We start from the raw sequence: 22,154 nt of genomic DNA, 5'->3' as shown, positions 1-22,154 counted from the left end.
CTTATGAAGCATAATTTTTCTCTCTATAATCACCTCCCTTTCTAACAAAGATAATCAGAATAAGACTGATTTGTTTTCAAAATAATTTTTAGTTTCAATAAAATGAACCTGATTATTTATGTAAGTTCAGCAAGAATTATGATTATCTTTAAATTTGTGTTGCTGAAACTTTTTATAAGGAATCTCACATTAAGACTTTTAAAGGACTCTTAAGACTAAGAAGCCAAGACAAGGAGTCATCATCAAATTTCACTTGGGTGAATTCCTGTCCACTGAGATTCCCCTAAATAGTCTGCAATTATTGGGCCTGACAGGAAGTGACATTATTTAGCCACCTATAAGACAACCACATGAACCATATATTCAAGGAACCAAGCCAGTTTTTCCAACTGGGGTTTGATTGGCTCTGTAATATTCACCTCAGTTCCTTAAAGCCATCTGGTCATATCTGAAAATATGACATTCTAGTCAAATCCTTCGTAATATAGCCAGTGTTTCTGATTGTGTCCTGTTTTAAAGAGCAATTTTTATTGAACTAATGAAAAAAGACTAAATTGCCATAAACACCTGTAATCCCAGCAACTCAGGATGCAGGAGGATTACAAATTTGAGAGCAACCTCAAGGACTTAGCAAGACCCGGTCTAAAAGCATAAAAAAAGTGCTGGGGAGGTGACTCAGTGGTTAAGCAACTCTGCCTTCAATCTCTGGTACCAAAAACAAAAAACGATATTACTATAAAAATAAAAATATTCACAAATAGTTTCTGAATGGATTGCAGAGGTGTTAAAGTAAATGTTCCCATTGTTGTTCGCAAAAGTGTCTACCATAAGTTGCTGTAAAGCATAGAAAGCGTAAAAGGGAAAAAAATGCTTCCTATACATCTGGGAAACAAAACACTAAAGAAAAAAAAATTCAAAAATTATCCTCATTAGCTCATTCAGTCTTATGTATTAATTCTTGTTCTGTTTGATCTTGGTTAGCAGTTTCATGGTGCTATCAGCTTCTTCATCACAGTTATGGGAATTCTTATCCAGACCAGGATATTAACGTTATTAGAAACCTGTATTTGTCAGTCTTTTCCATTATCTCCTTGAAGAAGAAACAATTTTGGATTACAGCTGATTGTAAATGCTGTAATAGAAGAAATAAAACAATAAAGGTGCCAGGTATAGTAGTACACACTTATTGTCCGAGCAAATCAGGAGGTTGAGTCTGGAGGACCCCAGGTTTGAGGCCAGTCTCAGCAACTAAGCAAGGCCCTAACAAACTTAGCAAGACCCTGTCTCAAAATAAAAAATAAAAAGGGCTAGGGATGGGGCTGGGGATGTGGCTCAAGCGGTAGCATGCTCGCCTGGCATGCGTGCGGCCTGGGTTCGATCCTCAGCACCACAAAGATGTTGTGTCCGCCGAAAACTAAAAAAAAAAAAAAAATTAAAATTCTCTCTCTCTCTCTCTCTCTCTCTCTCTCTCTCTCTCTCAAAAAAAAAGGGCTAGGGATGTAACTCAGTAGTGAAGCACCCCTGGTTTTAATCCTTGGTACAAAAATAAAACTAAAAAGGGCCAGGGATATAGCACCACTGGGTTTAATCCTCATTATATTAAAACAACAACAACAATAAATGTCTGTGAATGGCCATAGTAATGAATCTTATGATAGTTCATTAGAATGAGCAATTAACAAGGATGTTTGGTTATTTCTGAGACATGCAACACTTTAGCATAATGACCAAAATTATGACTGATAACATGAAATTTGTAATATCATATAATTTTAAGGATAGTCCTATCAATAGCATACCCATAAATATAAATGAAAAAGACTGAGTATCTTACTATTTAACAGTGTTTCCTATATAATTTGTAATATTGAATAAGCCTAATTAGTTTAAACCCTCTCTCTTTTTCACTCATATACACACACACACATACATACACACAAGATGATAGACATACTCTTTGGACATTTCAGGGATTCAACTGGAAAACCCTAAAATTGATTTTAGGTTAAAAAATCAACTTATAATTTGATTTTGATAAGTTTTAAAAAAATACTTCAGAAGGCTTAAAACAAATATAATCTTGGTTATCTGTTAAATAAAAACAACAAAGGCTGGGGATATAATTCAGTTGGTAGAATGCTTGCCTTGGAGGCAACAAGGCCCTGGGTTCTAATCCCTAGCACCACAAAAAAAAAAAAAAAAAAAATTAAAGATTTTATTTTAGTTGGGCACAGTGGTGCCAGCCTCAACAACTTAGTAAGACCTTGTCTCAATATAAAAACAAAATATTAAAGAAGACTGGGGATGTAGCTCCATGGTAAAGTACTCCTGGGTTCAAATTCCCAGTACAAAAAAAGTTTTTTTTCTATTCTCACTCCGTTTTGAATTTTACAAAAATAAAACATTTAAAAGTAAATACAAAATATTATTTAGTTGTGAGCAAACTTCAACTCTTTCAATATTGAGAATACTTGCTTTTTTAAGCAATCAAAGGCTTAAAAGACAAAATCTAACTTCAGAAATTATAGAACACAAAATCTTTGTTTCAGAAACTAGTCATTTAAAAGGAAAGAAAAATAACTGCATACTCTCAGACCAAGAAAATTTAGTCATTTTAACAGAGGTGACTAGATTCTACCTTTGCATCAGTGTACTTTAATATTAAACTAATTTGAAGATATTCTAATAAAATCTTACAAATTTATCCCATCTCAGCCAGATCTGATCTCACAAGATATTTCTACAGAACTTTTATAAACTTTTGGAAATACCCATTAGCTGGGTGCAGTTTGACACACACCTGTAATCCCAGCAACTCTGGAGAAAGGCAAATAGGTCACAAGTTTGAGGCCAAAATGGGAAACTTAGCAAGATGCTGTTTCAAAATATAAAATAAAAAGGCTGGTGATGTAGCTCACTGGTAGATCATGCCTGGGTTCATCCCCAGTACTGCAAAAATTAATTAAATGAAATACCCATTAACTTTTTTGTTGTTGTTAACAAAAATAAAGTGAAATAAGCCAATCCTAAAAAAAAAAAAAGTTGAACATTTTCGCTGATATGTGGTAGTAAACCTCAATAAAGGCAAGTGGGGGAAGAAAAGTTTAGTACATTAGACAAAAGGGAATGAATGGAAGGGAGGGGAGAGAGGAATAGGAAAGACAGTAGAATACATCTAAGGATTTTCCTATGTATACATATGAAAATACCTAAGTGAACCCTACCAGCATGCCCACAAAAGAATGGGATCCTAATTAGAACAAGAGATATCCTATGCTTATATAACATTATCAAAATTGATTCTACTATTGTGTATAACTAAGACTAAAATAAAATTTTAAAAAAAACCTTCATCTTTCCTTATGAAACCCATATTATTTTCCTTACATAGAGTTGCTTTCTTTAAAATTTCTTGTAGTTACAAATATTAATTATAATTTTAACCCTAAGTAACCTTAATTTCTCATGAAAACTGGCAAATATTGTGAACTACTTTATGTCATTCACTATAACATAATTCCTAGAAATGATTTTTCATTTTTATTAACAGACCTAAATATATTTAGCTCCTCTATACCATATAAAAGAACAAGATGTCAAAGTATATGAAGTTAAACTTAATACTTGATGCAGTGGCACATGCCAGCAATCCCAGCCACTTAGGAGGTTGAGACAGGAGGATTGCAAGTTTGAGGCCAGCCTTAGCAATTTAACAAGACCTTGTCTCAAAATAAAAAAATAAAAAGCTCTGGGGATGTAGCTCAGTGGTAAAGTGCCCCTACATTCAAGCTCTAATACCAAAATTTTAAAAAAAGTTGAACTTATGCTTAGTAATTATCTCAACATTTATGAGTCATTAAACAAAATTAATATTTTACTTTACTTTTATTGTTGTCAAGTCAGGCACACATTGAAAATATCACAGAAATAAAGAAACTAAAAGTTAAACATCATTCTTCCTCGTCACTTTTCCCTTTTTCTTTTTTCTAATAGTATTCTCTCTCTTAAGTTTTTCTTATTTCCAAATGATAACTATCATGTTCTAAAAAAGATATACATACATCTCAAATGCACAGAGAAATAATAAAAGTTTTTCCAAGAAAGATTTAGGGTATGACAAGTGAGACACAGAGGATTCAAAATGAATGTCCAGGCAATATAAATTTACAGGAATTCAACATAGGATTCACAAAGAAGTATGCAGATGGTCCTAGGATAAGATTCAGAAACATAACTGTAATTTGGCCATGGAAAACTGCATCCTTTGTTTCCTCAGTAATTTTTCATCCTCTGACCACTATATAGAAAATAGGGGCTTGAAGGACAAGATATAAAAGATTCAAGGGAACGGCACAGAAGATCACAGATGGCAAAAATAGGGAAGAAGGAAAAGTAAATGGAAAGAACAGGTCTGCAAGGAGCCAGTTTTGGGAGATCTTAAGTTTGCAAAAAAGCCAATGAAGTTTCACATTATCCTCAGCAAAAGTCAAGCCAACAAGAAAGGAAGCATACTGAGGGATAGAACATATTGTAAATGGGTTCAAGAAGACAGGTTTTAATTGACTAAATTTTAATTGACTATTAACTTCCTAAAGTTCCCATGGGAGAAGCAGGACCAATAGAACAGGAAAATCTTATTAAAAAAAAAAAAGTATAGCCTGAATATCGGCTTCCAAATTAAGCTGAATTTTGAACATATGGCTCTTAAAAACAAACTACTTCATCCAGGAAACAGCAAATATTCCTGGCTTCTATTACTATTATTATTATTTTCTTTAAAATAAAAAGTACCTAACAAATGACTCAGAACTAAAACCAGTAAGTTTTATAGCACACATGGCATCTCCCCTCTTGAGATCCAGCAGCGTATCAAAGAAGAAAGACTTGGATAGCTCCTGGAGAGCTGGGAATATTCAACACACTAGCTGCAAACAGGATGCGACCCTCTTTTTTTTTTTTTTTTCCCTACCCATATTTTTAGGGACTCTAACCTTTTGATTGACAATCTATATACATACAAGTCTAATAATCTGCATGTTCCTGACAAGTGGAAAGCTACCATCCTAAATTGTCAGGGCAAAAATGAATCAAATAGGAAAACAATAACTGTCTACAGGAGGGAAAGAATAACAAATGGGTACCCTAAGACCAAAAGTCACAATTAAAACTTATTTTTACAGGTCTGGGGATGTAGCTCAGTGGTAGAGCATTTGTTTTGTATGAGCAAGGCCCTGGATTTGAGCCCCAGCACTGCAAAAAATAAAAACAAAATCCCCCAAACAAAAACAAAAGACAAAAATTTAACAATAATGTTAGTCAATTTATTTATTCTCAAAGAGACTCAAACTAGTAATACCATGGGCACAAGTAGTGTTCTCAATGTAGGCAAATGAGATTGAATTCCCTTAAGCCCAAAATTTTACTCCTAAAGAGACAGAGGAAGGAAGCAAATTTCTTTGTTACCACAGGTAGTTACAGCTAGTGTTTTGTGAAAATGGCTTCTCATGCCTCCCACTGAAACATGAGACCACTCCCCCACCCCCACATTCACAGACCCTTGTGACACAGGGTAGGGGATACTAACATGAGTGATTCCTAGTATGAATTCAAACACTGAAGGTTGGCATAACAAAAGCCATAGCTATTAAAACCCCTTAGAGCTGGCATGAATAGGTTCCCAGCTTATTCAACAAGTTACCTGATGCATACTGACACTTGTGTCCCCTGCTGGTAGAGACTAGAGAAAGTGTTCTCAGTGGTCAGAAAGCCAACTCTGGACACAAAACACAGGAGAACCTCATCCAGATTTTTGACTCAGGGACCCACAGCAAAGTTTGTATAAACAATCCGGGGATAACCGGGTACACACCCATCTCTGACTCTGGCTTGAATAAAAAGCTTAAAGAATTTATGCCTGTGTTCTATCTAACCTTATGATTCTCCTCTTTATGACAAACTATACAAAAGACAGACAAAGGAAAACAAAGACCACCTCTGGGAGGGCAGAAATCAGAAAATGAGCATTCATACCAAAAAGATCACCAAAGTCCTTATACACAAGAAATGGTACATATAAATGATTTCTCCTGCTAATATAAATTTTGAAAGAAAGTGATTTAAAAAAAATTCCTTCTATTTCTTTTTTTATTTTGGTACTGGGGATTTAACCCAGGCACACTTTAGTACTGAGCTACATCCCCTTTTTATTTTACACAGGTTCTTGCTAAATTGCTTAGGACCTTTCTAAATTGCTGAGACTGGCCTTGAATTTGCAACTGTCCTGCCTCACCCTCCAGAGTCACTGGGATTACAGGCATGTGCCTCCGTTTCTGACCCTTCAATTATTAACCAAACACCACAGGCAGAGATTTGGGAGATTGGTTTTAAAAAAAATCTCAATTTTTTCTTTGCTAGTTCCTTATCAGTTTTCCCAGGATCTCATCTGCAGACTCTAGAGAAAGTCATATCTCAACTGCCAGAAACTATAAAAGAAAAGTATGATACCTTTCCTAACCTATCATAAGTGTCACATGTGCCTCAGTGGCAGAGCACTTGCTTAGCATGCAGGAGGCCCTGCGTTTGATCTCCAACACTGCATAAAGCAAGCAAACAACCAACCAACCACAGAAAAAGCAGGTTAACAAGTTAATCAAAATTTTAAGTGACATAAAAGCCTTCAAAAACAAAGACCCAAATTTCATGCTTAAGTTTAGTGAAAAATGGACAGCCATGTAAAACTGAGGAGGGGAGACCCAGCAAGTCCCCTCCAGATTATTCTTGAACTCTCCGTGTAGCATTCCTTTGCAGAGTATAGGGCAAGATCCCTTTGGAATGAATGTCTCCAAAAAGAGGAGAAAGGAGGGAGTGACCTTTCTTTTTTCTTTTTCTTTCTTTCTTTTTTTTTTTGGTACCAGGGATTGAACTCAGGGGCATTCAACCAATGAACCACATCCCCAGCCCTATTTTGTATTTAATTTAGAGACAGGGTCTCACTGAGGTGCTTAGGGCCTCACTTTTGCTGAGGCTGGCTTTGAACTCACAATCCTCCTACCTCAGCCTCCTTTGCCACTGGGATTATAGGCATGTGCCACCACACCTGGCAACCTTTCTATCTGTTTTGGCTTCCTTTGGAAGAGAAGGGTTCTAATTTCTATGATCCACCTTTGGAAAGAGGAATTCTGGTTTCTATGACTGGGGGTGGGGGAAGAGTGGGAAGAAGAAGAGCAGAACAAGATCTGAAGTCAACTTTACTTCTGAGGATGCTTTTAAGGCCTTTCAATAGCCTTTAGTTCAAGGTAGTCAGCATGCCAAAGTGCTGTATTTTGGGGCATCATTTTTCTGAGCCCCAACGCCTCAATGGTGTTAGATGATGTAATAAAGTGGGCTTCAGATGTGAAAGTGACTAAGTTGGGAGACAATACCAACATAGAACTCATTTAAAAATGTGTCATCATGGTGGGGCACAGCGGCACCTACCTGTAATCCCAGCAACTCAGGTGGTTGAAGCAGAAGGACTGAAAGTTCCAGTCTAGCCTGAGCAATTTTATAAGGCTCTGTCTCTAAATTAAAAATAAAAAGAGCTGGGTAAAGCAACCCTGTATTTAATCCCCCATACCACTAAAAATTCCTCCCCACATGATACTGATATGTGACTGGGCCAAGAACCACTTCATTATTTCTTTTACTAATCTAATAAACTCCCTGCTATAAACCAGTTGCTGATTCAAGAAACACAAGCAAAACTGAGCATGGTGGTGCACACTTGTCATCCCAGCGACTACGGAGGCTGAGGAAACAGGATCGAAAGTTCAAGGCCAGCCTTAGCAACTTAGTGAGACCCTGTTTTAAAATAAAAAATAAAAATAACTTTCGAGATGTAGTTCAGTGGTAGAGTGCACGTGAGTTCAGTTCCTAATACCATAAAAAAAGAGTCTGACGTTAACTCTCCATACCACCCCTTATCCTTCATAAGACTTAACATTTGTTAACTGTTTATTGTGTCAGTTATTATGCTAAGTGTTCTACAATGTCATTTAATTTTCACAAGCTTCTGTCATTACTAAATTTGCCTTCTAAGTCTCTTGACTGTCTTAAAACCTACTTTCTTTATTCCTGGCATGTACTGGGTATGAAATAAGCCCATTAAATAAATTAGTGAGTCCCTATTTCATAGATAAATTAAGAGTTCAAGAGGTTAAATAACTTGTTAAAGTCATACAGCTAATAAGGTGTTGAACTGGTATTGGAACCAAGATAGTGGTTCCAAAGCACACAATTTGAACAACTACTCTGTGACATTTACTATTCTCTTCTACTTTCAGGGCTTTGTCTTCTGTCATCCCTATCCTCTCCATGGCCTACAATCTCCTGGACAACATGTTAGGACTGTTGTGTTTAAGTAAAGACACCCAATTTAAACATGCGTAAGCAAGACAGGTAAAATAGAAAGACGGGAGGGTCTCACAAAACCCAGGGATAATAAAGCTGGGCCTTGGGAACAAATGAACCAGGTGCTTGATTGCAGCCAGGAGTTTTCATCTTTCTTCTTCTAATACCCAATTCTCTGGGAAGGTTCACAAAGGATGGCTCCTATGCAACCATATGGATCAGAGCAGGTGGTAGAAAAGGGGTGCCACAGAGACAATCTGATAGATGTGTATGTACAAGTCCTCCTGTTGTCTGCCCCATAAATATGTGTGCCAGTTTCTTATACAAAAAACAAACAAAAAAAGCCCACACCTAACAATCCACAGAAGCTTGTGAATCTTACAGAACTATAGCATTCAGAAATAATGGCATGGCATGGACACACCTCTTCCACCTCTAAATGTGGCTTCATTTATCTTATAACCTCTGATGAACTTAACTGCTACCAATAGATTGTAACATGCAATAGTAGAGAAATAATTAAATGACCACAATCAAAATTCCCTTTTAGGAAAGGAGAAGTGACACTATTAGTCAGTCACCAGGTCTAAGGATAAACTCTTTTCACCTGGACAGGAATAATGGAAATGAATTACAGGCATAGAAAAACTATTAGGAGTCAATAAATTGATGCACTTCCTTGCTTAACCTGTTTCTACTTAGGCTTACGGTGTGCTCTAGAAAAGTAATGCTCATCAGGCTGGCGTTGTGGCTCAGAGGTAGAGCACTTGCCTAGCACATGCGGGGCACTGGATTCGATCCTCAGCACCACATAAAAATAAGTAAATAAAATAAAGATATTGTGTACAACTACAACTAAAAAATAAATATTAAAAAAAAAAGAAAAGTAATGATTCTCAAACTTGAGAATGTTAGAATTACCTGAAGGGGGCTAGTGAGACCAGCAAAAACTGTAGGTATACTCCTTTCAGACACCTATGATAAGAAACTTGACCAAGGTTACAGGACTTCTAGTAGCCTAAGGTCAAATCTCTGAGGAGACCCAGCCCACTCCCAGATTCCTGTCAGGAAAATCACAGGGCTAGAAAAAGAATTTACAGCTTGTTCTAGCACACACCTGACGGGCCATCAGCCTCACTTTATTATTTATTTAAAAGGCTTACAGTTGTGAATCCTTCCTCTGTACCTTTGGGTTATGTATGCCTCTCCTAAACCCAGAGTGATATCTAAGGATCTGAAAGCAATTCCTTAGAAATGTAATTATCAGGAAGGATAGGGCCTCTGTCTCTGTTTCCGGCAGGAATAGAAATCTAACTTCAGTAATTGCCAGCCACCGTACACAGCTGGCCCAATCACATTTACACTGACCAGTACTCACAAATTTTTTACTTCCCTGACACTACTGAGCCCCCACTTAATCCTATCCCCTATTCCCTCATTCTCTCTTTAAAATGCCCAGTCATAGCCCGGTGTGATGGTGCATGCCTGTAATCCCAGAGTCAACAGGCTAAGTGGCAAGAGGATTGCAAGTTCGAGGCCAGCCTCTGCAACTTAAATGCTCAGCAATTGAGACCCTTTTTGTTGTTGTTGTTTTAAAGGACTGGGGATGTAGTTCAGTGGTATAGAGCCTCTGGTTCAATCTGTAGTGCTGAAAAATAAATACATAAAGTAAAACACCCAGTCATCTATGTGCAAATCAGAGCAAAGTTCAGCCCTTTCCCCTACTGTCAGTAGTTACTGAATAAAATCTGTTCTCACTGCTTTGCTTTAACTAATGTCAGGATTTTTTTTTATGTTTGTCACCACTTAAACCACACACCCAGTGTTTCTGATCCTGGAGGTCTGGAGTGAGGCCCAAGAATGTTAAATTTGTAACAATTCACAGGTATTGCTGGTGTGCTAGTACAGGGACATACTGGGTTTGTTGTTGTTGTTTGTTTGTTGGCAGTGCTGTTTCACTGTCATATAACATGGAAAGCCAAGCTCCCTTCCCAGCAACACATGAAAGAGACCTTCTATCTCTGTCCACATTTTAGGGCCTGCAATGTGCCACATCCCATTTTGGTACCAGTTCTTGAATTAGTTAACATTTTCTTCATGATAAGCAGTTTTTTTCTTTCTCTCTTTTTTTGTACCAGGAATTGAACTCAGGGGCTCTTGACTACTGAGTCACATCCTCAGCCCTATTTTGTGTTTTATTTAGAGAATAATAAACAGTTTTTAAACCAACTCTATCTTTAAAAAAATAGAATAGTAAGGATATGGGGTTGTCTAAGAAAAACCAAGGAATGCCTTAAGAATGATATGGAACCTGGACTACCATGAAGATTTCTAATCTCTCATCTCTGCCCATTTTCATCTTATGACTTTTATTTTTAAAATTTTGGGGGGTACTGGGAATTGAATCTCAGAGTGCTTTATTACTTAGCTACATCCCCAGTCCTTTCCAGCTTTTGAGACATGATCATGTTAAATTGCTAAGGGTCTAAGTTGCCTCAGCCTCCTAAATTGCTGGCATTTACAGGTGTGCTCGAAGGGTGCTGGCTATTTTTCAAATATTTTTATTGGTGAACCATAATTATACATAATAGGAGCCTTCATCATCATATATTGGTACCTCCACATAGCATAGTTTGGTCTGTTTTATCCCCCATACCTACTCTTTTCCTCCTCTCTTTCTTCCCCTAATCTCCATCCTCTACAAGTCTTCCTTCCATTGTCATGAGGTCTCTTCCCCCACTTTTTTTTTTCTTTCTAGCTCCCACATATGACCTTTGACTTTCTCAGTCTATGGCTTATATATCATGGAGCATGATGTCTCCAGTTCCATCCATTTTGATACAAATAACATAATTTCTTTCTTATTTATGGCTGAGTAAAATGCCATTTTGATATATATATATATAAAACACTTAACCACCATGTTTTCGTTAACCTGACTCTGCTCTTTTCTGAGTCTGCATGGTTTTCTTTTTTTTTCTTCCTTTGTTTTGTTTTATAATAGGAATTTAACCCAGGGACCTTTTACCACTAAGCTACATCCCCAGCCCTTTTTATTTTTTATTTTGAGACAGGCTCTCTTGGGAGTTGCTTTAGGGCATTGCTAAGTTATTGAGGCTGGTCTTGAACTTGCAATCTTCCTGCTTCAGCTTCCCAAGTCACTGGGGTTTCAGGCATGCACCCCCACACCTGGCTAAATATACAGTTTTCTTTGTCTGCTAACCAACATTGTTTACTTATATCTCTCCAGTGGGAAAACTGCTGAATAGCTTCCAAGATTACACTTAAGAGAAAAGCAGATATCTCTGATCTAATTCTAAATTTCTTTTTTTATAAATTTATTTTATTTACTTATTTTTATGTGCACTGAGGATGGAACCCACTGCCTCACAAGTGCCAGGCAAGCACTCTACCACTGAGCCACAATCCCAGCCCCTAATTCTAAATTTCTAGGGAATGAGATTCTGATTGATCCAGGTTGGATTAGGTGTCCGCTTCTGTTTAATTATCTAGAGATAGGAACATGGCAGTTTTTTGCCCCTATAAATGGGGAAAGAAGAGGGCCAGTTCTTAGAAAAGGGCAGATGGGCAAACAATCCAATAGTGTCCAGTTTACTAGAAAACCTCTAGTCCTTCCATTCTTTATCCCTTTAAGCCACTGCCCTCTCACATTCACTGCATGTTTTCAATTTACCTATGTGCACTGCCTCACCATCTACTTATTCTTTGCCATCTGGGCCTTACCCTCTTGTGATATATTCTTTTATGGAGCATGGAGCTTTTTTTTTGCTTTTGCATTCTAATAGAGACTTGTCTCAGACATCGTTCATCTTGCTCACTCTTGGGTTGTACAGTTTTGAATTAGTACCAAGACTAATTCACAATGACATTTGGAAACAAGGGCCCTAAAATATAAGATATTTAATATAAATACTAAAAATGGGACACAGTAGTTCAGTGAGTACCAAAAAGGTACAACCTGTAGTTCGTGTTGGCCCACATCTCCTTGCTCAAAGAGATCCTGCCATTCAATTTCGCTTTGTCCCACATTGTCCTGGACAAATTTGTTTCACCATTGCTAACTCGGGAAAAAAATTCTAAAGCAAGCAAGTCGCTGTAGAAATTGTAGTGGTTATTTTTATGTTTCATATGTGTTCTTTCTCACATAAGTAAGGCATATTAATTTCCGCATCAAAGTGAAAATTCTCCCTCCTGGGGAATTTTAGCTCACTTTGGTTAAATTCAATCAATACACTCAATTTCCTTTCCCATGATGCATCACTCCTCCCCCCACAAACTCCTTATGCTGGGAATGGCAGTAAAAAGCCTAAGGCAGTTCAGTGGGATGCAAGGAATTGAGAGTGCAAATCCTAAACACAAATCTTCATGCCCCGCCTCTTTGACCCTGTGAACCACAAGGCAGGAGCTGGGTGGTAGTTATGTTAGCTGACTACATCCTGAGGCCATTTGCTAGAAGACTACAACTCCCAGGATGCCCATCCGCCCCGCCCCATTCCCCCTCCTCCAGCTAAAAAGCGTGTATCACAGAGAAGACGAGGCAACATGGCTCCCGGAGGTGGAAGGAAGAGGCTTTACCCTCTTTGAAGCGGTAAAGAAGAGCAGCGGGAAAGGAGAAAAAAGAGAAGCGACTAGAGCCTGTCATCGCTTTTATCCTCCCAACCTCTCCTGAGTCCGGTCGGCCTCACCCCTCCAGTCCACCCGTATCCAATCTGCGGTCTCCTCCCCTCCCCGCCCTGGTTTCCTCACCCCTCCCCTCGGGAATCCTTTTCCCGCCCCCTCGCCCCCCGCGGAGTGCGCACGCGCCCGCCCCCAGCTTCGCGCCCAGATCGCCTCCTAGCTTGCTCGCGCAGCCGCTGTCTCATCTCGTCTGCCCACCGACGAAGCATGGGCGTCCAGGGCTTCCAAGAGTTCCTGGAGAAGCGTTGTCCTGGGGCCGTGGTGCCTGTGGACCTCCTCAAACTCGCGCGCACTGTATCGCGCCAGCAGCAGCAGCAGCACCTGCACCGCCAGCTGCCACCGACGGCAGCCTTAGCACCTGGAGCTCCACGCGCCGCCAGGGGCTCTGCTCCTCTGCAACCACCGCTCCCGCCCGCAGCTTTAGGTGCCTACTCCGGGGGCGCGGGCCCGAATCGGCACCATCACCCTGCTCACCACTTCCACCACCACGGCCCAGCGCAGCCCGGGCTGCACCCGCCACTGCCGCCGCCGCCCCCTCCGCTGCCCGGGGCTCGAGTGCTTGTAGACGCGGGCTCGGCGCTTCCACGGCTCTATGGCGGTTACCAGACGGATTGGGTGTGTGGCGGCCAGTGGAACGCCATGCTGGGCTACTTGTCAGCGCTGTGCCAGGCTTGTGCCTACCCCGGCGGCGACGGCCTGGAGCTCGTGGTCATGTTCCCCGGGGGCCTGGGCAAGGACCGACTGGCAGAGTGGGGCCGTCGGTGCCAGGCCGAGCGGCAGACAGCGCAACTGATCGTGGGACACGTGGGCAACAAGGGCACCCCTCCACCGCGGGCCTGGTTCCTGCCACCGGCCTGCCTGAGCCACTGCGTGAGGCTAGCACTCATCCGCTTCCGGGTCAAGGTGAGGGAGGGGCCGGATTTTAAATAACACGCCCTACACCTATTTCCTCCCAACTAAACACCTAGCCACCTACCCATTAACCCACTTTCACCCACCCACCTACTTACCCACTCAATCCGCTAGCCGTCGATCATTTTATCCATCTACCCCCCCACACACTTCATACCATCTCTACGGATTTGCTTACCTACCAGACCACATGTCTATCCGTGTAATCCCAATAGCTCCATTTACCTTCACTTATCTAATTGGCCTTCCTCCAGGTTTTAACACAATCAAGTCAGAATTTCTTTTGCAGCCTCACCTTTCTCCAGCTGTCTTTTACCTCAAACTGAAATACATTTTCCTTGCTTTTCCTAGTTGACATCTACTCCTATACTTTTTTCCAATCTCACAGCAAGTCAGTTGAGCAGATGTTAATTCAACACCTCCAATATTTTTCCCATCTTGACAGGGTGCTGCTTTTTTTTTTTTTTTACCCATCTATCCATTCAACCTTTCTCATTTATCCATACTTCAATTTCCTCCTGTGTTAGCCTAAATGAACAAACAAAAACCCACTGATTCACTGTTCAACAAGTATTAACCCACTGAATATAAGGGGTTTGCAAGACACCGTTCCTGCTCTTGGAAAATTAATCATGTACACATGGAACATTTATTTAATCGTGTAAATGTGTACGGCAACTATGGTTTATCATACAGACAGTAAGTATAATACCTGTTTGTGTATGTGTGGGGGGAGGATATTTGTGAACTGAGATAGTCTTCCCTGAAGAAAGACCTTGCCTGGGTCTGCAAGGATGAGTTGGATTTGAATGTGACACAGATTTGGGAGGAGGATACTTTCAGTGAGAGGAAGAAAATGAGCAGAAACAAAAAGGAATACCAACTGTGTGAGGCCCCATGAGCAGTTAAGTCCAATCTGCATGTAGTTGGGTCACTCACTGCATATGGGGCCTGGGGAATAGCTTGGCAGCATCCCCAGTTCTTGGCACCACTGCTGTTGCTCTGTTGCTTTCCCATACTCTTAGGTTTCAAGTTCCTACGTGTAGGGAATAATAAGGCTTGAGAAGTAAGGAGGTGGGCAGGAGGAAGAAAAAAAAAACAGTACAAGGTTGGGTAGGATGAAATTGCCAAAAAAAGAAGAAAACTGTGTGTATGCCCATTCCCCAACCAAGGTTCTCGGGGATGTCCTCACAGGACAGGGGATAGTGAGATTCACACAATAAAGAAGAGGTGCCTGCTGAAGTACTGAAGAAAGAAATTTCAGCTGAGAGACTGAAAGACTTATATAGAGAAGCTTACAGTAGTTACTAGAATCCAGTTTATGCTACACTACTGGTGTTCAGTATCAAATCTGTCTAGAGTGGATAGATTATATCTGTCTAAATTTAAAAATACAGTTGTAGGCTGGGGATGTGGCTCAGTGGTAGAACTTGGGTTTACCATGCACAAGGCCCTGGGGTTTGATTTCCCAGCACTACACACAAAATCCAGTCATGACTAATTTAAACATACAAAGGAAATAGTATAAAAGAAATCCACTTGCTTGCCCTTCTAACTGAACATTTTTAAATAGATTCTTTATTCATGGCTGTTCTTCCTACTGCTATCCCCTAGACCTTCAAGATTTTTTTTCTTCGTTTTTAACCTGGTTGCTGGCAATAGTGACCACATTGATGGAACACCCTACTGCATGTGTGCCCTTTTTGTTTTCAGTGCTGGGAACCTAACCCATGGTCTTGTGCTCTACCACCAAGCTACACCCCAGTCCTGTATAATTCCTTTTAAAAATTATTGTCTCATTGGATCATCACAATTACCCATGAAGCAATATTATCCCTGTTTTCCAAGTGAGAAAACTCGGGCACAGGAGCTTCAGAAACTTGCCCAAAGTCATCCAGCACTAAGTGGCAGAGCTGGGATTCTGGGATTCATGCCCATGCAGTTTGGCTTCAAAGCCCATGCTCTTAATAGTATTCTAAGCCAAATCTTTCTAAAGTGCCACTGTGATTAGATCATTTCCATAATCGACTACTCTTCCCTGGCTCTTGGGTAAAGACAGGTTCAGATCATTCATTTATTATTACTTTACTGAGTGCTTGCTGGCAAAGTACTAGGCTGGTTGCTGAAGATTCAGAAGTGATAAGAGGATTCCTACCCTCAATGAGATCCAGAGTTCGTAAAAAAGAGACATACTGAAGACAAAATTTCAGATTCTGTGTGCTAATTGTAAATTATATATAAAAAAATAATAATAAGGCCCCTATAGGTGCATGGTTTCTTTGGGGTGAGTGAGTGAAAGTTGGGAGGAGCATCACAAATGGGTGCTGAGCCATGAAGTATGCTAAGGATAGTACAGATAGTGGACAAGGGTGTGGAGAGCTAAAATGACCATTTGTGAGCTCTGAATAGATTTTGATTGGAGGTTGGCAGGAGAGATGAACACTAAGTATGAGTTTGTGGTTTCCAGACATTTTTTGTTCACATACTCCATCAGTCAAAAATTTTGAGAAGTGACTAAATACATTTTGTCATACTTTACACAAATTATCATTTTTAAAATCCCAGCAGTAGCTGGGTGTGGTGGTGCACATCTATACTCCCAGCTACTCTGGAGGTTGAGGTGGGAGGATAGTTTGAGATCAGACCAAGCAACATAGCCAGACACCCATGTCTTAAAAAATAATAACAACTCCAGCAGTTAATAAAAATTAAGATGGATTATATAGATGTATGGATATGTGATGAGTCAAGTATAGTAAAAATTGATAGAATCTCAGTGGTATTTGGATGTTCATTGTAAAAGTATTTCAATTTGGCTGTGTGTTTTAACTTTTTCATAATGTTGGTGGGGGGATTCTCAGTAGTTTTTTTCAGCCCTGAGAACCACTGTTTGGGGAATGTATAAATTTTATTCTCCATGCTAGATTATAAACACTCTGATCTTTTTATATTTTTCATAATAGCTTGTATACTTTGGGCACAGGATTTCTTTTTTTTCCTAAGTAAATTGGTCATTGAACCTAAGGGAATGGGTTGTGAGGGTGACTTTTAAAAAGTGTATGGTGGAACACTTAATATAGTGGATTTAAGACCTGCTTCAGAATTGCATATGTAAATTACTTGTTGATGTTATCAGTGAGTAAAGTTCTCTCTCCTGGTTCTGATTGGTGACTGTTGGAGTGAAGAATTTCCTTGATTGTAACTTGAAAGACATTGATTAATAATGGATAACAATTTCCCCTTTCAGAGGTATTCTGTCATCTCCAAGGGGCAGTTTTTTTGCTTGGATGATTTGCCTGTCTAGCATTTCTTCTGACTGAATATTAGTGTTCTAAAACAAAACCAACTACTTGATTCTTTCCCTCCTTGGTTTTATTCTTCAGACTAGACCGCAAGATGGGCTTTTTTTGGTGCTGGGGATTGAATCCAGGGCCTCATGGGGAGGGTGCTGGGGATTGAATTCAGGGGCACTCAACCAATGAGCCACATCCCATCCCCAACCCTATTTTCGATTTTATTTAGAGACAGGGTCTCACTGAGTTGCTTAGTGCCTTGGTGTTGCTGAGGCTAGCTTTGAACTCTGGATCCTCCTGCCTCAGCCTCCTGAGCCACTGGAATTATAAGCATGTGCCAGCATGCCCAGCCAGGAAGATGGTCTTTTATTCTCAGTATCATTTTCACTTGTGGTAGAGAATGTAAAGGTGGTAGAATTAAATAATAAATTGCTGGGTTGTATGTTTAGCTTTAAACAGTTTAGGATTGCCCACAAATCAATTCAGTGTATATTGTTGAGATAAATTTTGTTGTTTGGTTGGTTTCAGTTATGCATTCTGTAGGCCTTTGTAAATGAAAGTTCCTAGTAGCAGGTAAATTGAGTAAACCCACAAGTTGCTTATCTGATACCTTCCAAAGGATCTCAGAAGTAGAGGAACCTAAAGCAGTTTTAGATAGTGATTTGGGGGATGATGTAATATGATGAAGAGGATGAGTGCTTTATTTAATAGTTAATGTATATGAGAAAAAAAGGATAAGGTAGCATATCAAATTCACCATTCCACAGGTATAGTTTTTTCACATATGGCCAATTAATGAAAATGAGTTGTGGTTTAAAGAAAAATATTAAGTTGCAATACTTAGTTGTGGCAGAAATCATAGTGGTAATATGTGAATAACTAGACTTTGAGGAGTCTGACCAGGAGCTGATGGTCATTTTATGCTTTCCTTCTTCAGAATACAATAAAACAATGGCTGGTGTGCTTCCTGACTGTTTAGTTATATAGTCATAGACAACTTGAAACGTCAGTGAGTCTTCTAGATGCTCTTATTTTGGAAAAATGATCATAATAGTAATTGCTGCTACTTCTTGAGTACCAAGTTATATATAAAGTGCTTTTTAAATATCTTGTTTAGTCCTCACAAGCTTGCTAGCTACATGGTATTGTTCCCCTTTTTACAGGTAAATAACCAGGGTACAAAAAGGTAAATAGGGACTAGCTCAACGGTAGATTGAGACCCTAGATTCTATTGCCACCAAATTTTTTTGGTGCTGGTGATTGAATCCAGGGCCTCATGCATGGTAAGTACATGTTCTACCACTGAGCAATAACCCCAGCTCCAATAATTTTTCTTTGGTGTGAGTGCTGGTAAGTGATGGACAAAATTCCTTATTTGAGGTCTCTTTTGCTTAAAATCTCCTTCCAGAATGCCACGGCACTTTTTCCTTCTTTTTGTACATTTTTTTGTGAGATGGTATAATTTTATTATCTAATTGCATAGATGTGTGAAGAAAAAGTTAAGCTGATTTATTAAGCACTTAGTTTGTGCCAACATTGTTAAATATACTATACTGCCAGTACAAAGCAAATGTGTAAGCTAATTGCCGAATGAGTGAGTTTCACAGTGATGTTAGAGGAATTCAAAAGTAGCATTTCCTTTTTCTGTATTTTCAGTCTCTGATTTCTTTCACTTACAGCACATACAGATTATTATTATTAGTAGTAGTAGTAGTAGTAATAGTAGTGGTGGTAATGGAAATTTAACTCAGGGCCTGAGATAGGGCACTTGCATGCTAGGAAAGTGCCCTATCACTGAGTTACACCCCCCAGTCCCATGCAGAAATAATTTTAACAGAAAAAGTATTCCCCTTTATCATTATTGTTATCTTTTTTTCCCTTTTACCATTGTTCTTGAAAAAGAAAAGTGAATTAGTTATCATTCCCTAGCCTATTGTTACTTTATATATGGCTTCACCTCTCTGAACTGCCACATTCATTTCCATTCTTATCATTCTTGGCCTTCTTTGATCCATTCTATCCTTGAACTACCTCCCTTGGATTCCATAATGTTACTTATGATTTATTTATTTCTTCTTATTATTAATTTTTTGAGATAGGCCTTGCTATGTTATACCCTGGCTGGCCCAGAACTCCTGGCATCAAGCAATCCGTCTTCTTGCCTGAGCCTCCAGAGTAGCAGGGACTATCAACATGTGCCACTGTGCCCCGTTGTCCTAGTCACATTTTTTCTTATTCTTTTTAGTTATACAAGACTGTAGAATCCACTTTGATAAAATTATACGAGCATGAAATATATCTTATTGTATTTAGGACCCATTCTGTAATGGTGAGATTCACTATGGTATTTTCATATATGTACATAGGAAAGTTAGGTCAGATTAATCCCACTGTCTTTCCTTTTGCTATCCCCTCCCTTACCTTCATTCCCCTTTATCTAATTTACTGAACATCTCCACCCTTTTTGTGGGTTATCTTCCACATTGTCAGAGAAAACATTTGACCTTTTTTCGGAGGACGGGTATCGACTTATTTGACTTAGCATAATATTCTCCAGATCCCTCCATTTACTGGGAAATGTCATAAAGTCTTTCTTAATGGCTGAGTAATACTTCTGATTCTTCTTTTGAATCTTCTTGAATCTTCTCCCATCCTTTTTGCTCTTCCTGTTCCTGCATCCTTAAATGTTGGTGTTCCTGAGACTTCTGTCCTAGTCACTCTTCTGCATTTGTTTGCTGAGCAATCTCATCCATTACTTTAGCTTTGAGTTTTAAATATATTCTGATTCCTGTGACTCTCTTCCTCCAACCTTTCTCATGAATTTATTTATTTATTTGTGTGTGTGTGTGTGTGTGTGTGTGTGTGTGTGTATGAATGTATATATGTTGGTACTAGGGATTTAATCCAGGGGCACTTAACCACTGAGCAGCATCCTTCACGCTTTTTATTTTTATTTTTGAGAGAGTCTCGCTAAGTATCTTAGGGCCTTGCTAAGTTGTTGAGGCAGGCTTTGAACTTGCAGTCCTCCTGCCTCAGCCTCCTGAGGACTATAGGGGTTCGCCACCATGCACAGCTTCTTATGAACATTGAATCTTTTTAATTCTCTTCTTGATGTCTTATAGGTCACTTAAACTTAAAATAATCCAAGCTGGAACTCATTATCTTAACCCAAAACGTGTTCTACTTGTGGTATTCTCTTTTTCTGTGAGTAATATATTTCATCCTTTCAAGTTAGAAACCATGAAATCCTTGGTTTTCTTCACTCTCCTTTACATCCCATGTCCCCCTCTCTTTTTTTAATGTTTTTGTAATGGAGATTGAATTCCGGGGCACTCAACCACTGAGCCACATCCCCACCCTATTTTGTATTTTATTTAGAGACAGGGTCTCACTGAGTTGCTTAGTCCCTCGCTTTTGGTGAGGTTGGCTTTGAACACCTGATGCCCCTGCCTCAGCCTCCTGAGCCACTAGGATTACAGGTGTGCACCATTGTGCCTGGCTCTCATGTCCACTTCATCCTATCAGTTCTTCCTCAAAAATGTCTTGAATTTAGCCACATGTGTCTGCTTCTACCCCCATTACCTTAGGTGAAGGCACCAGAATTTCTTATCTTTCCAAGCTACCTTTGCCACTTTAGGTGAATGATACTTTCCTTTGTATTTCTAAAGTGCTCTCTTTTTAATTTCTCATGATTTTCCCTTATAGTATTTAATATCACATTATAATTCTCTTTTTTATTTTATTTTTTAGGTGTAGATGGACACAGCACAATGCCTTTATTTTTATGTGGTACTGAGGATCGAACCCGGGTCCCGCCCGTGCTAGGCAAGCGCTCTACTGCTGAGCCACAATCCCAGCCCTATAATTCTCTTTTAAATGAGTTCTAAGAGGACAGTAATTTGCTCTAGAATGAGATATATATCTATATATCTGTATATATCTATATCTAGGTCTATCTGTATAAATATATGTAAAATGATTGTTGAGAGAAAAAGATTGAGAAAAATTAGTTGAATAATTAGACTGTAAAAGGCTTTAATGATCAGATGAGGAACAATTTAGAACCAGTGTTTTATAATGTTATATGTAAACCACATGTAAATGAACTCAGATTGCAAATTGATTGCTAAACTCCTTTGATTCAGAAGTGAGTTTGTAGTTGCTTATCAGTGCAGATATAGAATATATAATACCCCATTGTTGGTAGTAATAATAACTATGATGTATGCTAGGTCCTTTTCATATTCATTAGATCATTTAATCCTCACAACCACCCTTCAGGATAGATACTAATCTCCATTTTATAACACAAAAATGGCCTCAGTGTAGTTTCTGATCCAAGTTTGGACTGCTGGAACTTAGATGGACCAAGATTGGAACCTAAAAATATTTGATACCGGAATAGTTCCTCCTTAATATGTCTCAAAATAGTACAGTTACAATTGTATTAGTGCACATTCATTATACAGAATAATGTATTTATTGTCACATTTATATAACATACTGTGATCATTTCTATCTCCCTTACACCCCATAGTTACACTTTTTATGGCTGTATTTCTTTTTCCCAGAATACCTTTTCTTATAATTAGTTTGTGCAACATAATGGAACAGATCTTGGAGTGAGACTGCCTAGAATTAAATCCCTGTTCTTTCCCCTACTCCTTATGTAACCTTGAGCAAATTAACTTCTCTGTGCCTCAGTTTCCTCATCTGGAAGATGAGGATAGTAATGCCTACATCACATACTTTTTCTTGTGATCAATAAGTGATTTAATATAAGTAAAGGGCTAGAATATTACATTGCACATAATAAATACCAACTACTATGACTCTGCCCCAAATGTCTTGTGTCCCTAACTG

At 39.1% G+C, this 22,154-nt stretch overlaps 1 protein-coding gene across 7 annotated transcripts in view; it reads left to right on the top strand.

Moving 5' to 3' along the window:
- Nucleotides 1–12,941: 12,941 nt before the first annotated feature.
- Nucleotides 12,942–22,154, top strand: part of Fam120c (family with sequence similarity 120 member C) — a 125,602-nt gene continuing 116,389 nt past the window's right edge. For all 7 annotated transcript variants that reach the window (XM_071606782.1, XM_027950205.2, XM_027950206.2 and 4 more), the window contains exon 1: nt 12,942–13,989. In XM_071606782.1, coding sequence (XP_071462883.1) covers nt 13,294–13,989 — 696 coding nt within the window. In that variant the 5' untranslated portion in view covers nt 12,942–13,293. The remainder of the gene's footprint in view (nt 13,990–22,154) is intronic.

This window comes from Marmota flaviventris, chromosome X (assembly GCF_047511675.1).
Source record: "Marmota flaviventris isolate mMarFla1 chromosome X, mMarFla1.hap1, whole genome shotgun sequence".
NCBI classification, from domain to species: Eukaryota; Metazoa; Chordata; class Mammalia; order Rodentia; family Sciuridae; genus Marmota; species Marmota flaviventris.
The sequence above is the reverse complement of the archived record's forward strand: the minus strand, read 5'-3'. Positions and strand labels throughout refer to the sequence as shown.